Below are 18,002 nucleotides of genomic sequence, written 5' to 3'. Positions count from 1 at the left end.
CAGAGCCGCCCGCGCTTCCGGGCCGCACCACGCGCCGCGCCGGGGGGGCGGGCCCGGGCGCCGGGGCCCCGCGGGGGGCGCCCCCGGGACGCGCCCGGCGTCCGCGCGCTCGGAAGGCGTCTCGCCGCCGCCCAGTCTCCGCCCGGCGCCCGCCCGGGGCCCGCGCTGCAGGGCGGTGCGCGGGGCGTCCGCGCCGCCGTCCCCCCCGGGGCGCGCAGTGGTGCGGCCCGGCCTCGGGCTGGGCACCATATTAGGACAAGGCGAGGCGGCGGCGCCCCGATCCTTCCGGCTCTGCGCCCCCGTCCCGTCCGCGGCCCCTCCTACCTGCCGCCCCTGGGGCTCGGCGGGCCTCCCCGCCCCGCCCCCGGCCCGGGCCCTTCCCTCGGCCCGCCCGAGGGCGCGCCCCCGGCTGCAGTGGGCTCGCCCGCGGCCCGCGACGCGGCGCCCCCCGCCCGGCCCCCCCAGCCCCGCCGCGGGGGCCGCCCTCGGCCGGTTCCGGGGCGGCCGCTCCGTCAGACCGGAACTCCCCGCCCCCCCCCGGGGGCCGTTGGAGGCCGCTGTGAGGAGGTAGAGGGGCGGGTCACGTTAGGGGGTCCCTAGAGGGCAGGGACCCCGAAAGCGGGACGTTGGGGCGACCCGCGATCGGGGCCAGCCGCTGAGCCGCCCCACGTCTTCGGTGCCAGGCACTGAACTGGGCTCTTGGCGGGCATCGCCTCTTAATCCTCAGAGCATCCCGGGGAGGTAGGTACTGTGGTCACCCCCATTTCACAGACGCACACCGTGTGCCCCCATCCTGCAGATGGAAGCACCGAGGCTCGTGGGGGGGTACCCCTGCTCGGGGCCTCTCGACTAGAGAAGGGCAAAGCCTGGGCCTGGGCCCAGGCAGGTTTGGGTTACCAGGGGAAAGACGAGACAGGGAGACCGGAGAGCATGGAGAACATTAACTTGTAAGAGTGAATGTTTGCAAGTCGGTGAAATGGAAGAGCGCGCCAGGAAGGCCGGCCCGCGCGCGTGTGACAGGGCACAACTTGTGGCTGCAGACTCAGATTGGATGGCACCTGGGTCACCTGGCTGTGTACCTGTTCTTACTGAGTCTCTTTCCCTACCTGTAAAGTGGGCGTCACCATGGGCTGCTGTTGGGGTCGGGTGAGGAATTCCCTGGGAAGATGTGTGTACCTAGCGAGGCACACAGTAGGTGCTCTGCGAGCAGTGCCTGGGCCAGCCGCCTTGTCCACGGGTGCTGAAGCCTCGCTTTCTCCTGGAAGCTGTTCCAGGCTGGAAGGAGCCCTTGGGTTTTTCTGCTGCCACTTTGTCTCCCGTCAATGGCTCTCTCCTCTCCAGCTCCACAGGGTCCCGTCTCCTGGGCCATGAGTGAGCTGAAGGACTGCCCCTTGCAGTTTCATGACTTCAAGTCTGTGGACCACCTGAAGGTCTGTCCCCGCTACACGGCGGTGCTGGCCCGCTCCGAGGATGATGGCATCGGCATTGAGGAGCTGGACACTCTGCAGCTGGAGCTTGAGACCCTGCTTTCCTCTGCCAGCCGGCGCCTGCGGGTGCTTGAGGCCGAAACCCAGGTGATACCCCACGGAGGGGCTGTCACCAGGGATGGATCATGACTTATGGGATGGGTCCTTGAGTTAGCCCCATCTACTGAAGCCTGGGGCACAGGAACTTGGGGTGAGGAGTGGAGGAGAGAAAGGCCCGAGAGGGCTCTTTGGACACGTGAAGTATGCAGGGATGTGCCTGATTCTCATGAATTGCAAGGTTTCTGATTCACTGAACATTTATTGACCTCCGCCCCTCATCCCCACTGTGTTCTGGGGTCTGTGGTAGTCATTAGGTAGAGCTAATTAGGAAGGAAGGTCACCAGGAAAGGGAGGGGGCGCTGGGTTGGACAAGCAGCAGGTGATGTGGTGGTGTGGTTATGAGCAGTGGGAGACCTGGATTTGAATCCTGGCCTCGGCGTTCACTAGTGTTGTTTCCTAGCTCTGTCACCTGGAACATCAGTACTCTGAACGTCAGTTCCCTGTCTGTAAAGCAGGCTGAATAACAGTCGCTACCTCACGCTTTTGTGAGGATTAAAAGAGATTTTTTTTTTTTTGGTGGGACCCTCGCCGGTGGCCAGGGATCGAACTGGCGCTGCAGAGGCTGCGGGCAGCCTCACAGCCCAGCACTCAACCGCTGCGCCACCAGGGGAGGCCTGAAAGAGATTTTTTTTTTTTTTGCAAAGGCTCAGCCTAGTATCTGACCCTAAGCAAGCATTTCAAATGTTATATTGGGTATTACTCCAGTTATTTCTATTCACTACATGAACATGTTCTCTGTACCCCGAATGCCCAGTTTCCTGGTCTCCTGTAAGAAAAGGAGCTTAGAATCCAGTGGGAGAGGAAAGGAGCTGTTCTTTCCACTGTCACTGAACAACAGGTCGGGCTTGTGGTGGTGGGACAGTGCCAGACAATGAGAAAGAAGATGCCAATCCAGCTGGACCTCAGAGGCCAAACAATTAACTTGCAGTTCCTGGGAATCCACTGGGGTTTTTAGAGCAGGCCTGTGGCACAAACTGTATTTTAGCCACTGAGAGGTGGGTAATTTAGGCAGAGAAGCTTCCCGTTTGGGACTTTGAAGGTGAAGGTTTGCTGAGAAGCTAGTGTCTTCACCAAGACGTTTCTACCAGCCTATTTCCCCAGCGCTGACATGTGCTGGGGTAAGGTCACTTGCTGCCCTTTCTATTAAAGACCTGGAGGCTGGCTTGGGCGATGCAGAAGTGAGTCAGAATCCCGACAAGTAAGAGGATAGAATGGTAAGTTTAGAAGTAAATCCTGAAAAGGCATAGAAAAGGAGCTGAATTTTGAAGGATGCGTGGGAGTTTGCTAAATAAAAAGGTGATGGGGAAAGCCGTTGGATCCCCTTGAGTTCTGATCCTAATTTTTTACTGGAGGAAAGTGTAGGCCTGGATCTTCCCTCTGCCTGGCAGTGACTGTCTCTCAATTTCAGATCCTCACCGACTGGCAGGATAAGAAAGGTGACCGACGATTCCTGAAACTGGGTCGAGACCATGAACTTGGAGCTCCCCCCAAACATGGGAAACCTAAGAAGCAGAAACTGGAAGGGAAGGCAGGACATGGGCCAGGCCCGGGCCCTGGGCGTCCCAAATCCAAAAACCTTCAGCCAAAGATCCAGGAATATGAATTCACTGATGACCCAATTGATGTGCCACGGATCCCCAAGAATGACGCCCCCAACAGGTTCTGGGCCAGAGAACATAGAGGGGCATCAGGGTTGGGGGTGTGGAGGCCACAGAGGGGCCCAGGGCTGAGGCTGATGTGGCAGAGGGGCCCCCCCTCAGGATCTGCTTCTCGCTGCAGGTTTTGGGCTTCGGTGGAGCCCTACTGTGCTGACATCACCAGTGAGGAGGTGCGCACACTGGAGGAGCTACTGAAACCCCCAGAAGACGAGGCTGAACATTACAAGGTAGAAAGTCTGGGGCGCCAAACAGGCGGGCTCAGAGGTGCCTCAGAATCAAAGATCCCAAAGCCACGAATCCTCTTCCTTCTTCCCTGCGTGGGCTCCTGTCCACCCAGACCAGGCGCTACCTGTTGGCTTTCTCCTTGCATTGCTGGCCCTCGGTCCCATCCGCATGGGTACCACATCCTGAGGCGTCTGTTTCGCTGAGGTCTTCCTGTATCCCCTCATCTCTGTCTCCTCCACTCTGGGTCAGCTTTTACCCAGTCTCAATACTTTGCTGCCTCCAGATGGAGGGACCTTTCTTTTCCTCACTTTAATATATGAAAGTTGACTTTTTTTATGATGAAAATACAAAGTGTGTATTAAAGATGCCAAAAACAACAGAAGCACTGGAGAGGGAGCTGCCACACGGGTCGGCTGTCATGATCAGGTGTGATTATGACACAGCCTTCTGCCCAGGCTGCCCCTGGCTCCCATTACCTGTAGGATCGAGTCCAAGTATCTCAGTTCTTGGTGGCACAGCCCCAGCGCCTCTCTCCAGTTTCCTCGGCCACACCCCTCTTCACTGCTGCATGCACCAGCCCCACCCAGCATCCTCCCTTACCTCAGGCCCATGTGGGTTCGTGCCATGGCTGGGCCTCCACACCTGCTCTTCTCCCCTTGGCAAACTCTCTGCACCATCAAGGCCCCAATCTCATGTTACCTCCAGCAGAACACCTCTGCAGAGTCCCCGGCGGGATGTTGGTCCTCCTGTGCTGCCACTGCACGTTGGTGACTTGACTTCTAGTGATTGTCTGAATTTTTAAGCAATATATTTGACAAATAATTCATACAGATGGTAATAAAGCCAAGCATGTAAAAGATTATTCCCCCTCACTCCTAACTCAGGCCCCTAGTTCTCTCTAGAGGTAGCCACTGTGACCTGAGATGTCCACGTATGCACACCACCTATACCTTTCATCTTGGAAACCATCCCATGTTGCCTCCTGTGGGTATTTTAGTCTCCTTACTAGACTGTGCCTGTGTTCTTATTAGACTGTGAGTGTAGAGATTCTTCTTCTTTTTGTCTCGACTCACCTATGCGAGGCGTAGGCCTTGGCCCAGGCCTGGGTACTTGGGAGACAGATCAGTGAGTGAAGAGCCTGGTGACTGTGCCGTGTCCTAGGAATGGCAGCATCTACCTTTGGGACCGGGTGGGGTCTCACCCATAGATCCCGCCTCTGGGGAAGCACTACTCCCAGCGCTGGGCACAGGAGGACCTGCTGGAAGAACAGAAGGACGGGGCCCGGGCAGCAGCTGTGGCTGACAAGAAGAAAGGCCTCCTGGGGCCACTGACTGAACTAGACACTAAAGGTAGGCCCCTCACTTCCCTGCCCACCCCAGGCCAGGTCTTAAGTTCCCAGAGCTTCAGCCCACCTGTCCACTGCTTCTCTGTCCCCTTCAGATGTGGACGCCCTGCTGAAGAAGTCTGAGGCCCAGCACGAGCAGCCGGAAGATGGGTGCCCTTTTGGTGCTCTGACACAGCGCCTCCTGCAGGCCCTGGTAGAGGTCAGCACCCCATTCCATTCTTTCTGCTGTAGTATTTTTAAATTGAAGCATACATTTAGAAAGGTACATAGATTATAAACACATGGTTTGATAATTTTCAAATACAAGCACATTCATCTCATCAGCTCCTCTTAGTCGCTAACTTCAGACCTACCTCCTAGGTCGCCACCACCGCAAAGTTACTGTTGCTGAGTGTTGGGTGAGGGCTGAGCCCAGTGCTGGGGTTTTCCACACATGCTGTCACTGGAAGCAAGACAGCAGTTAGCCCTGTGCTGGCACCGCAAGATTGAGGCTCAAAAAAGAGAACTGTTTTGTGGCGGTCACACCACTGACAAATAGAAGCAGGATTCAAACCCCAGGTTCAGGGACCTTTATACCCACGGGCTCACCATAGGTACATCGCACCTCATCGAGCCTGCGTTTGCTCTTCAGACTCCACCCCATAGTTAATTTCTCCTCTGTCTGGGGATGTTGCAGGTTAGAGGAGCATGGGGGAGGGAAGGGACCCTCCTGCTGTGGTGGCCTTGCCATCTTACATACGCACTCGGCACGGGTCGCTCTGGGTGTGGTTGCCACTCCCGGCCCACATTGAGAGTGTGATCCGACCTCTTCTCATCACTGTCCACTGGGGAGAATTTGTCACCAGGATCACCGGCTGCAAGGGAGGCTGGGAAGTGTGGTGTAGCTGGGCGGCCAGAAGCCCGGCTGCTATGGAGAAAGGCAAGAATGGCCCTCGGGCGGCTGGCAGCCTCTGCCACACATGCTTAGCACAGTGGCCGGACGTAGACACTTGGTCTCGTTACCCTGGCTGGGTGTTTCCAGCACTCATCACTCGTCTGTGCTCCCTTTCAGTGTCAGCACCCAAAAGTGGGGTTTCTAAAACGATCAAAGCTTTTTGGAGTCAGTTTGGGGAGGCTTCACAGAGGAGGTGGGATGGAAGATCTGTTTCTGGTCTGCGAAGATTGTCCACACAGGCCAGAGAAGAGCAAGAAAGTGGTGAAACGACGACTCTCCTTGATATTCTAGGAAAATATTATCTCCCCCATGGAGGACTCGCCCATTCCTGACATGTCGGGGAAGGAGTCCGGGGCTGACGGGGCAAGCACCTCTCCCCGCAATCAGAACAAGCCCTTCAGGTGAGCACCCTCCTGGGGCACTGCACAGCCAGGCCCTTCTGTCTCTACATGGGGGGCTCTTCTGTAGCAGGGAGGCCAAGGGCAGGAGATCAAGTCCAAAAAAGCTGCAGACTAGTGTGCTAGTGTGCTGGCCCAGCGTTTTGGGGTGCTTAGCGCTGCTCTGGTCACGTGGCACACCCTCTGCTGTCCGGCGAAAGGGGTGGCAGCTCCCTGTGATGAAATGACTTGCAACTATCAGTCCTGTTAGAGAAATCCACCTCACTGACCTGCGTGCTGAGGGGGGGCCATGTTGGGTGCAGCACAGGACAGTCAGTGTGGGCCTGTTTACCTGAGATATATTTAGATGTGCGTACCTGGTTGGGGAGCTACAATAATACATAGTAAAAGGTTGGCGAGAGTGTGTTACAGGACCTGCAATTGTCTGTGTGTGTGTGTGTGTGTGTGTGTGTGTGTGTGTGTGTGTGTGTGAAACGATATTTTTTAAATATATGTGATACTGCGTTAACACAGCCAAATAACACGGCTGTGTGACAGAATAAGAGCGGTTCTCGGGGCTGTCAGCGCGTAGGTGCGGACAGTGAGCATATGTTGCTTGGGTTTGAAACAAGCCCAGATGCGTCTGTGTCTCTGCAGCTAGATAGAGGCAGAGGCGGTGCCCAGAGGAAGGGGTTCACTGATCTTAGGACCGTAGAGGGCCCCTCAGGTCGGCCCTTGAGCCAAGGCTGCCTTCCCTGCAGCGTGCCGCATACCAAGTCCCTGGAGAGCCGCATCAAGGAGGAGCTGATCGCCCAGGGCCTGCTGGAGTCCGAGGACCGCCCGGCGGAGGACTCGGAGGATGAGGTCCTGGCGGAGCTGCGCAAGCGGCAGGCCGAGCTGAAGGCGCTCAGTGCCCACAACCGCACCAAGAAGCACGACCTGCTGAGGTGAGGGGCTGGTGCAGGGGTGAGGTAGCCAGGGAGGCCTTGGGCACTGCCGGTCGCCTCTCAGGGGTGACCAATCCTGGCAGGGCCTCTTCAGTCTCCTGAGGTGCCTTGAGAAGAGCGTGCATGTGGGCGACCTGGGCACGGGTTACGCCTCCGATTCTCATTCTGCAGGCATCTGACTGGTGGGCGGGTTGATTTGCTTTTACTTGTAAAGAACACAGTGGAAAACTTACTCTCCAAACCATTTTCACATGTGCAGTTCAGTGGTGGTACCTGTAGTCACTCTGCCGTGTGATTTATTTTTAAAATCTTTTCATGCTTATCTTCTCACCCCAAACGCCCTCCTCCCTGATTCTATTAAGAGAAACTTCACACGTGCAGAAAGTGAAGGAAGAGTGTGATACACTCCAGGACATTCTCCACTAGACTTGCCAACTGTCAGCATTTTGGGGGACACCTGTGACTAGTCCCTGGAAGTTGACCAGTGTTTTAGGGCCCATTTTTTAAGAAATTGGGTGCAGTATTGCTTATTTTATATTGATTCTAATCCTTCCTGTTCTGCATTGATCACAAGGTAGAGGTGACATCTGGAGGGAGGTCATGGTGTAGTGGCTGTCCTTTTGTTGGGAGTCAGAGAAGCAATGCAGCTCAGCCCCTTGCTGCTCGCAGGCGGGTGGTGTGTCTGATTCCCAGAGCCCCACAGGGCACCCTCGCTTGTTCATTTGGCCGCTCGCCTGTCTCCACGGGCGCGGGGCTGGGGCTGGGACTGGGGGAGAGGTGGAGGAAGGGCTTGCTGCACAGCAGGTGGTTGGGAACCAGACACATGCGCCATGGAAAGGTATTTGCTGACAAGCTGCTCAAGTCCTTAAGAAAAAGGGTGTGCCCAGCGCCTGCTCTGTGCCCGCTCTGCGCCCACGCCGTTACATGTGCCCTCCCGTTCAACCTCAACGGCAGCTTTTGGCTCTCCACCTGCAGGGGGCAGGGGGCATTTTCCCTGTTAAAGGTGCAGGGAGGTCAGTGCTCAGCTGAAGGTTGCGCAGCCAGTGAACAGGCCAAAGCTGAATCCAAATCTTTGTTCTAGTTCATGTTGCCCTCGCGGGGAAGAGGAGAACACAGATGAGAGCAGCACTGGGGGGGGGGGGGGGGGGGAGGGGGGAGGGCACAGAGCAAGGCGCAGGGACCGCGGATACAGACGCTTGGAGAAGTACGGGCCTTGCAGGAAGTAGCTGGGGACTGTCAGCCGGCCGGGACGTGGCCTTCAGCCCTGCTATGGATCAGCTGCAGGGCCTTAAGCAAGGCATTTCCTGCCCTGAGCAACAACTTCCTTTTCTGGAAGGGTAACAGGTTGGGCTAGATTAGATCTCTGAGTGACCTTCCAGCTCGACCACCAGAGGAATTTAAAGATTGGATTCCTTTCAGAGGGAATGGTTTGGCACCTCCCCCGCCTCCGGTGGACCTCCAGCTGCCCCAGCCCTTGGGTGGTTCTGGAATTTGATGCTAAAGGAGCAGGTCTTCTGGCTCTAAAACACCTGTTAAAGAAGATCGAAGCTGGCTGCGTGATCAGACTTCCTGTGTCCCAGTTCTGGGGCCAGGGCCATTGTTTATTCTCCTTGAACCTCAGTTTCCTCACTGGTAACAGGAGTCATAGTCCCTGTCTCATAGGGGGTGAGGGCTAACTGAGCTAACATTTTTGAAGAGCTTAAGCGCATAACACCATATAAGTGTAACTCAGTCATGGCTTTCTGGCATGAAACGTTTGCAGAAGGGCCTACGTGGTGGTGAGTGGGCTCAGTCGAAGCCTGGAGGTGGGCTTCCCACACGCTGACCTTTTGGTCCCCCCCCCCCAGACTAGCAAAGGAGGAGGTGAGCCGGCAGGAGCTGAGACAGCGGGTCCGCATGGCGGACAATGAGGTCATGGATGCCTTCCGCAAGATCATGGCTGCCCGGCAGAAGAAGCGGACCCCCACCAAGAAAGAGAAGGACCAGGCCTGGAAGACTCTGAAGGAGCGAGAAAGCATCCTGAAGCTGCTGGACGGGTAGCCCTTGCCTCGGCGGCCTTCCCTGGCCTGCGGGAGGGAGGGATGGAGGCCCACTTCCTTCACTGGCTGCCGAAGCCTTGGCCTGTGGCTGCCCCTCACATGTCAGATGGTGACAGTCCCTTGAGGCTGGCACCCTCCCCTGAGGTCATTTGGCCTAGCTGTGCAGCCAGGATATGGGACCCTGCTGGGCTGGCCTGGGGCCCAGTCTCTACTTGGTCCCCCAGATGAGTGGGGGCTTTATTTCCAGCCTTCCTCTTCCCCCTTCATCATTCCCCACCCCCACCTCTCCCCCAAGGACTTCTCCCTTGTGGTTTTGTAAAGTGCAAACTTAAAAGTAAAGTAACTGTTGTGGTTTTTTAAAAAGCATGCAGAGTCTTTCAATGTCTGTTATTGTGGGGCAGAGAGGAACTGGTGTGGGTAGCAGTGTTCAGGGTGGCATACTTGGTGACTCAGCCTGGCACCACTCACCCATGCCATTCACTCGGGGAGAACTTTCTGAGGCTACTAGTGACTACAGGTAACAACTCCCCAACTCAAAGTGCATTAACCACGAGGGAGTTGGCTGGGGCCTGCCGAGGGCCAGCAACCCCGCAGGACCATCAAGGGTGTGGGTGTGGGTGTCTCCAGCTGTGCAGGGTCAGCCAGTAGCAGTCAGCGGAGGCCAGGCACTTCCTTGCTTATGTCCAGCACAAGCAGACAGGCGCCAGCTGGCTTCCAGAACAGCAAGAAGCCTTTCCCAGACTCCCTGGTGTCTAACTGGCCCAAACATCTCTCAGAGAAACCACTGTGGCTGGGGTGATTCTGAAGGGTTTAAAATAGAGTGAGTGACGTCTGCTCCCCACTAAGTCCAGGTAGTGGGGAGATAAGGTGAACCCATCAAAAATCTGAATAAGGGAAGTGGGTGCTGGGTGGGCCACCGGAAGCAAAGCTTGGGAGGGTGCAGATGAATAAATAAGCCCTCTTTTGCCTGCTTCCACTTGTTCCCAGAGTAGTCAGAGTTGGAGAAATTTTACAATTTACTGTGGGAAGGTTGAGGTCTACACAGGGGGGGCAGGGAAGGTTCCCTGAGGAAGGGACCTGTGAGCTAAGCTGTGCAGAAGGATGACCAGGACAGCCAACTTTCATACAACAACATCTGCTGGAGAGGGGCCCTCCCCCATTCTAGGTGCCTCTTGTGGGACTCTGAAAATAGGTAGCCGCCTAACCCCAACTTGACCAGCTACCCCATCCCTCTAGCCACAGTGACTGTTCCAGCGAGTGAGCATGTGACCCCGTGGGGCCCATCAGAAACCTGCCGTAAGGCTGCTGTGTGGATGCTGAGAGAAAGGAGGTTTCTCTCCCTTTTGGTTCCATAGAATGTAAGTTCGGACCCACTTTCCTGCCCCGTGGAACTCACAGCCTGAGAAAACCAACTCGGAAGCACAGCAGGCTCTAAAGCTGCAGGAGGAGCCCCGCGTCCTCCACCAGACTTGGCAGTAACATCAGCCCACAAACGCTGCTTTTGGCTGAAGCTAGTTTGGGGTTTCATCATGTCATTTATCATTTGTCAGCTAAAAAAAGTCTGATTAATAAAGTGAGTTTGGGCCAAAAAAAGGATGAAATAGGGTGCTGAGAGAGAGGATGGCGTGTGGCCTGCCGCCCACTCTGGTTCCCTGTCCCTGGGTTGCTTATAACCTTAGAGGGAAAAGACACCCATGCTTCTGTTAATTGTGGAATTAAGTGTTCGGGAGATGTTAGCTATGTGTGTAAACCAGACACCACTCCAACCCGTTAAGCTACTGAATCTTTTCCATGTGGTAGATTCGAACTACATCCCACTCGCAAGATGGGGAAACTGAGTCTTAGGAGGTAATATACCTTGCTTGGTCAAATAAATGATGAGTGGTTGAGTCAGGATTCCAAACTCAGTCTATTTGGATTGCAGACCAAAAGCTCGTCCTTACTCATGGGGGTCCTGTTCCCCTACCATCTATGTGAAAGGTAAACCTCGGGTTTGACAGGGCCTCCCTGGTGGCGCAGGGGTTAAGTCTCAGCACTATGGAGCTCTCCGCAGCCACTGCAGCATGAGTGGTAGCTCCCGGCCAGGGAGCTACCCACATGGTGCAGCAGACCTCTCCTGACTCACCCTCTGCTCTCCTCAGCAATGTATTTCTGGCTCCCCACTCTGTCTTTGGTGAATCCTCTCACCCCACCCTACCCCACCTGGGGCCTACACCCCAGCCCTTGTATGCATAAATGAATAAAATAAAACTTAAAAAAAAAAAAAAACCTAGGCTCAGACTGCACAACCTGTGCAGCCATACGTGGCAGCTCTGCTTGCAGACCTGACTCTTAATTACCACCATGTTCATTAGGCCAGACCATAAGTAGGCACCATTGGTAGACAGTTCTAGGAACAGAGACAGCTTTGTGGAAGAGGTAGGGTGGGAGATGGGAGATGAGGTCCTACGATTAGACAGAATTGTGAGAGGGGGAAGGTAGGTCCTGTAAACACCAAGAAGAACCCTAGAAGACTGACTAGGCCTGACTCATTAGGGAGAAGACTTAACTTTCAAGGATGAGCTGTGAGCACCTGCGATTCTGTGTTGCACACCCACCGTCTGCCTGAGACCCTACCGGGGCCCTTCACACCCATGTCTTCTTTGGTGTCCTTGCAGAGCAGGACACAGGCTCAAAGAGGTGCCTTGCCTTCTGAGGTGACTCAGCCTTGGTGCAGGGACAGTTAGCCCCCAGAGAGCACCACCCCAACAGAGCTGACAACCACAGTGGGACAGAGGGAGTCCCCTCTTACAGCCATATAGGTGTATATAGGAGTCAAAGGAGGCCTCTTCCATGGGGTTTGGAGGAAACTGGCATCCCTGTGAGGAACGGGAGATTAGTCCCAGTGCCTTCTCCCCTCCCCAAGATTCCGTTCAAAACAATCCTGATACCTTATCGCTAGTTTGGTGAAAAAAGTCTTTTGTGTCTTGGCCCTAGGAGGCATCCTACCATGTATAATGTTGCTTCTCCAGCCTCAAATGCCTTACAGCTGTGAACATACCGTACAATGTTCTGGAAAACGGCCCCTCCCTGTCCTGGCAGACAGGAGAGCAAGGCCATCTGCAGAGACTTGAAGCCTGAAACAGCATGCACAATCTGATGCCTGTGGGTAGTCCATCTTTTCATCCCCACTGCGGACCAAGGAGCTGGATAAAGGAGATTTAATGATGGCCCCTGGGCCTTTGCATCCCCCAGTGCATTCTTTACGAAGGAAGAAATCAAATACTGCTTTGCTTTCCTCTAGGCATAGATAGCACCATCATATCAGGACAACTTAGAACTAGAAGCAACCTGCCTCAAGAAAAATTACATTCTAATGTTAATGACCCACTGTTCCTACCTCTATAAACTAGATTCAAACTGGGATTTGTCAAGACACTTCTCACAAAGTAGAATCTTTTATACTGCTTCCTGGATTTGAACACTCACTTTGATGATCTAATAAATTTTGACTATCACTGAGATTTTATTTCTAGTCAAACTGAGTTAGGAACACAGGGGGAGTAAGAATAGGGTAAGTTGGGTGGAGGTTAAGCCCTGAGCTTGGGGTGTGACCTCGTATGGGTCCCCAGACCCTGCCAGCTCCTGAGCACGCCAGAAGCGTGGTGGTGGGTGCTGGGTCCCAGCTGACTACTGCTAATAAAGAGGTGACAGCTGGGAATTTGTGAAGCTATGCTCAGGGAGTTACTTCCTTTCTGATCTGGGACTCAGGACTCCTTGGAGAGAACCAAGTACAGGCAGACTTACCTAGTCACCCAGGTATTAACTCATCTACGTCTTCATTCATTCATTCATTCATTCATTCACTCCATCTACTCCTCAGAGACCCTGTGGCCATGGCTGAGAGGTGAGGGAGGAAGGCTCCAGACATGGGGAGACGGCTGGGTAGACAATCAAAACGCAAGGCCAGGAGAGCAATAATAGAAGAACGTACAGTGTCTGCAGGGACGTGGGGCAGGGAAGGACTTAGTTTAGGGGGTCAGGACAGGCTTCAGGGAGGACACGGAAAGGAAGCTGCTGGGCTGAAGACATCCCAGACAAAAGGAATGGCAAAGCACAGAGAGGTGTGAGCAGCTGGCCTGCTTAGAGAGAGGCAAGGACTTCAGTGAGACCAGGCCCTGGGTGTGTGGCGAGGGGGAAGGATGAGAGATCAAGCTGGAAAGCAGGCTGACACCAGGCTTGGAAAGGCAAGTGAAGGAGAACGGGCTTTATCTTCAAGGCCAATGGTCTTCAAAGTGTGGTCCCTGTGCCAGCAGCATCAGCATCACTTAATAAACTTAATAAAGATAAACATTCTCAGGTCGCAGACCCAGCGAACCACAAACTCCAGTGGTGGGCACCAGTCATCTGTTTTAACTGCTCTGCAGATGACCCCCGAGGCACATTACAGTTTGAGAATCACTTTTCAAGAGAGCAGGGCGCTACGGGTGGTTTGTGAGCAGGGGCATTCCTCAACAGCGCGCTGATCAGAAAGGTACTCTGGCCGCATGGCGGGGCAGAGAGTGACACACCGCCACGTGCAAAGACACACATCTGGGATGGTGCAGGGGCGCAGAAACCAGTCCATGTCCTCCCAGATCTGTTTTCCTTTCTTCTGAGTAATAGCTGGACATGCGCTTTTTTTTTTTTTTTTTTTTGCCATATGCTTTAAAAGACTAAATATCCCAGCTTCCCTTGCAGCTAGGTACGATTATGCGACAAAGTTTTTGTCACAACAGGACACATGCGGAAGAGAAATGTATCAGTAAGAGACCATGGGTTCCAAGGGGTGTGCCTTCCATGCTCCCGTTCCCCCTGCCTGGGTAAGACACGGTGGCAGCCATGTCGAGATGCATTACAGACAACACCCTAGGAATGGTGGAGCAACAGGGTGAGTAGCAGCCAGGGTTCCTCGGACCTAGTGATCCTCGTTCCATCTGGGAGCGCTTAGGTCAGATTGTTACACACTTGCACTTCAGTTAAATTACACTTATTTTGTGTGTCAGTGAAACCAAACCTACATTTTAGCTAATCCAGGGGGCAAAGCTTGCCTAACAGTCTTTTCAAACTCTGCTTGCTTAGCCTCCCTCCCTCCTTATGTGGTGATTTCTTGCTACAGCCTTTGATGAAAACAGTTTCAAGTACACAATTGTGGGAGGATGATTCTGCAAAGGAGCAAGCTAGGGCGGCCAAGCACTTTGCTTGAATTCTCTCAACAAGCCTGTGTCAGGGTAGATAAGGTGATGACACTTCTTTCACTGATGGGGAACCGAGCAGACAGAAAGGGGAAGGCCAGATCAACTAGCTGATGGTAAGCCAGTTTTGCAAGCCAAGAGGTCCTGTTCTAATGTCCCTCTCCCAGGCCGCCAGCACCAGCGCATACATCAGAGACAAACATAAGAATCGTTGCGCCAGAATATGCCTGTGTCTGCCAGGAGAAATCACTGAGATCTGGGCAATATTAGAGGGAACTGAGCCGCTGAAGATGGGCTGCTCCTGAAATGGGGAGGAAGCGGGGCAGGCACCATGAGGGAAGAAGGGAAACTCCACATGTCAAGTCTGACTCGAACATGTGACAGTTCAAGGATGGAAGGGGAAATAATATGAAGAGCAGCTATCCTGTGGCTTCTGAGGTCTAGAAAAGAAGAAAACTCCTCTTTGGTCTCATTTCTTTCTGAGCACTAACTCTGCCCCAGAACTTGCTGGAACAAATAAGAAGGGAAGCATCCTACTGTGAGGGGCACTTTCTAAGCTGCTTCATTCTCAAGATCACCCCACAAAGGAGGTGGGGCTATGCCCTGTTAGAGATGAGGAAACTGAGGCTCAGAGCAGCAAACCGATCTGCCCAAGGGGCAAGAGGGGAATACGCAGTTTGAACGAGCGCTGCCTGCCCCCCAAACTTCTCTAAATGCACCAATACTGTTTCAGTAGTAGGAAAGAAAAGATGTGACGGATGTGACATTCAAGCCCATTCTATTTTGTTGTTGTTTTACATAAAATCTAAATAATTGAACACCAATTGGTGCATACCCACATCCTTTTTTAAGTGACTTTTTGATTATATACTTAATATCACTCAACAACAAAAACAACAATTTAGAGACAACAAGTCCATCAAGAGAAGTAAAAGAGGGGCCTCCCCGGTGGTGCAGTGGTTGAGCGCTGGGTTGCGAAGCTGCCCGCAGCCTCTGCAGCGCCGGCTCGATCCCCGGCTGCTCCTGGGCACCGGAGGAGGGTCCCACATGGCGCGCAGACCTCTCCTGCCGCCCGCTGCTCCCCTCAGCAGTGTATTTCGCTGGTCTGTCTGTTCTGTTTCCCGCTCTCGTGAATCCTCTCACCCTCCCACGCTTCTGACTGTACCCAGTGCTTGTATAAATAAATAAATAAATCTTAAAAAAAAAAAAGAGAGAAGTAAAAGAGGACCTCCCCAGTGGCTCAGCCGGTTGAGCGCAGCACTGTGAAGCTGTCCCGCAGCCTCTGCAGCGCAGGTTCCATCCCAGCCGGCCGGCGAGGGTCCCACATGGCACCACAGACCTCTCCTGTCGTGCCCGCTGCTCCCCTCAGCAGTGTATTTCAGTCATTCTGCCTGTTCTGCTCCTCACTCTGTCTCTGGTGAGTCCTCTCACCCTCCCGCGCATCTGGCCTGTACCCCACCTCTAGTATAAATAAAATAAATCTTTAAAAAAAATTATTGCTTCATGCATCTTGGAGCATAGAGGCTTGTACTAATTTAAGAGGATTTCCCTGAAATTGATTCTCAGAAGAGGCACTGCTGGGTCGCAGCCTTTGATCCCTATTGCCAAACTGTTTCCAAGAGATTTTTAGCAAGACCTTTCATTTTCCCACCAGAAGTGTACATGTGTCCTCTCCTCACGCGAACACCAGTCTTTGGCATGACTTGCTTTTTTAACTTCAAATTTCGAAGGCGACGGATGACTCTTCTTTCCTTTGCATGTCTTTGACCCTTCTGTTTCATCTGTCTCCTTCGACTATTTATTGAATTCTTTATTATCAATTTTATGTGTCCTTTACAAAATGGAAATATTAACCTGTCCTCTGTAAAACATCTCCCTGTCTGAAGTTTGCCTCTTCACTGTTGACTAGGATTTGGGAATAGGGCTTTGTTCTGTGTTTTCCAGCAACACAAGTCTTGTGTTTTATAAATAAGCCTGCCCCTCTTGTGATTTCTTCTCTTTCCTCTAATCTTAGAAAACCACTCACTCCTCTAATGGCTTATTTTTTTATCTGTCAAGAATGGACGGAGACCTCTGCGCTGTGGTGTGACTTTGCTCATAGCAGAGAGGATTCCTTCCTTTTCCGCCCTGTGTATATTTGACTTTCCGTGACTCATTTTTCTTTTCTTTTCTTTTTTTTTTTTTTTTTTTTAGGACCGTGGACTGTATCATTTCCTATGATACAGGGATTCGGGAAATGTGGGTGTAGGAGGCAGCAATGTGTACATCTATATGCATTCTGAAAAATCTGGAAGAATACAGACTCCAAAATATTACCACTTTTTTTCCTGATTGATGGAGCAGGAGGATTTTGTTACTTATGCCTGCCCAGCACCCCTTCTTTCTTTGGGCAAGATACCCCTTTTCATTCCTTGAGACTCAGATCTGCTGCCCGTGACGCACACCTGCCCCATAGAGTACCTCATTTCCCTGGCGACAGTTTTGCCAGCCCAGGAGTAGGAATGTCAGCCAGCAGAAGCCACCGGATTCTTCCCATGAAACTGATCCCCGGATCTGGGTGTAGCGCCCCGGCTGCATGCTTCAGCAGGAAAGCGGGGCTGCTGATGCTTCCCAGAGGCACAGGAGACCATGGAGCAGCTGGAAGGGAGACAACATGCCAAGAGAAATCAAGGCCAGGAGGGGTGAGAGAAAACACCTCCTAGGAGGCTGCAGCTCCAGTGCTGGCCTCCGCGCCCTGGATCCTGTGTTTTCCCTTAGGTCTGGCACCCGCCTGTGCAAGGCTTGGTTCTGCTTCTATGAAGCAGGCTTCACTCGGAATTCTGTTACTTGGCATGTGAAAGCCTGTGACCAGGGGTACGGATGGTCTGTGTGAGCTTTTAGTATTGTCTGTAATTTTCCTGCCATGTATTTCTTTTCTTTTGTAGAAATACATACATGTAGGGCCTCCCCAGTGGCGCAGCGGTTGAGCACTGGGTTGCGAAGCTGCCCGCGGCCTCTGCGGCGCCGGTTCGATCCCCGGCTGCTCCCCGGCCACCTGAGGAGGGTCCCACCTGGCGCGCAGACCTCTCCTGCCGCCCGCTGCTCCCCTCAGCAGTGTACTTCGGTCCTTCTGCCTGCTCTGCTCCCCGCTCTGGCTCTGGTGAATTCTCTCACCCTCCCGTGCTTCTGACTGTACCCAGTGCTTGTATAAACAAAACAAACAAACAAACCAGCAAACAAATAAATAAAGCATGCCTCTATAAAAAAAAAAAAAATACAGAAATACATACATGTAGACAGAGTGTGCGTGTTAAAAAAGAAAGCATAAATGCCTTCGATCATGCGCAAAGGCAGGCACACACAGACCAGCACACAGAACCTGCAGGCTCAGGGGGCCAGAGACCACCTTAGCACCCTGGGAATGCTGCCAGTGGGAGAAACAGGAATCGGGGTGGAAATCCCCCAGCCCTGGGGGTGCCTTGAGTGGGTGCAGGGGAGAGCAGAGGCTCGGCCCTGGGTGGAAAGGGTGTTTTTCATGGCGTCGGGATCTGAGACACTGAGACGGCCTCTTGGTCCTGTTCCTGGACAAATCAGGTCCCTGCTCTGCTCGGCCACTGCCGCTGGACCTAGCTCGCATATTTTGAGCACGGGCTGTGTTCCAGGCTCTCCACACCATTGTCTTGTGGAATCCCGGGAGAA

At 53.6% G+C, this 18,002-nt stretch overlaps 1 protein-coding gene and 1 long non-coding RNA gene across 2 annotated transcripts; one reads left to right on the top strand and one right to left on the bottom strand.

Moving 5' to 3' along the window:
• The first annotated feature begins 474 nt into the window (after window positions 1-474).
• TADA3 (transcriptional adaptor 3) lies at window positions 475-9,468 on the top strand. The gene is made up of 9 exons (XM_037522356.1): window positions 475-741; window positions 1,342-1,574; window positions 2,995-3,245; window positions 3,366-3,471; window positions 4,677-4,818; window positions 4,910-5,013; window positions 6,040-6,149; window positions 6,887-7,072; window positions 8,920-9,468. The coding sequence occupies exons 2-9, from the start codon at window positions 1,368-1,370 to the stop codon at window positions 9,110-9,112; spliced, it is 1,299 nt and encodes a 432-aa protein (XP_037378253.1). The 5' UTR covers window positions 475-741; window positions 1,342-1,367; the 3' UTR covers window positions 9,113-9,468.
• Window positions 4,831-17,011, bottom strand: LOC119255332 (uncharacterized). The gene is made up of 3 exons (XR_005127442.2): window positions 16,785-17,011; window positions 5,168-5,256; window positions 4,831-5,039 (listed from the first exon to the last, which is right to left on the bottom strand). It is a non-coding gene; the product is annotated as an uncharacterized LOC119255332 (long non-coding RNA).
• Window positions 17,012-18,002: the final 991 nt, after the last annotated feature.

Source organism: Talpa occidentalis, unplaced genomic scaffold, assembly GCF_014898055.3.
Source record: "Talpa occidentalis isolate TD23 unplaced genomic scaffold, MPIMG_talOcc4v2.1 talOcc4.10, whole genome shotgun sequence".
NCBI lineage: Eukaryota > Metazoa > Chordata > Mammalia > Eulipotyphla > Talpidae > Talpa > Talpa occidentalis.
This window is presented reverse-complemented; position numbering and strand designations above follow the sequence as displayed.

Coding starts and splice junctions, on each gene's coding strand:
- TADA3 (XM_037522356.1), top strand. CDS start 1,368: ATGAGTGAGCTGAAGGACTGCCCCTTGCAGTTTCATGACTTCAAGTCT. Junction 6,150..6,886: donor AATCAGAACAAGCCCTTCAG/GTGAGCACCCTC, acceptor CCTTCCCTGCAG/CGTGCCGCATACCAAGTCCC. Junction 7,073..8,919: donor AAGAAGCACGACCTGCTGAG/GTGAGGGGCTGG, acceptor CCCCCCCCCCAG/ACTAGCAAAGGAGGAGGTGA.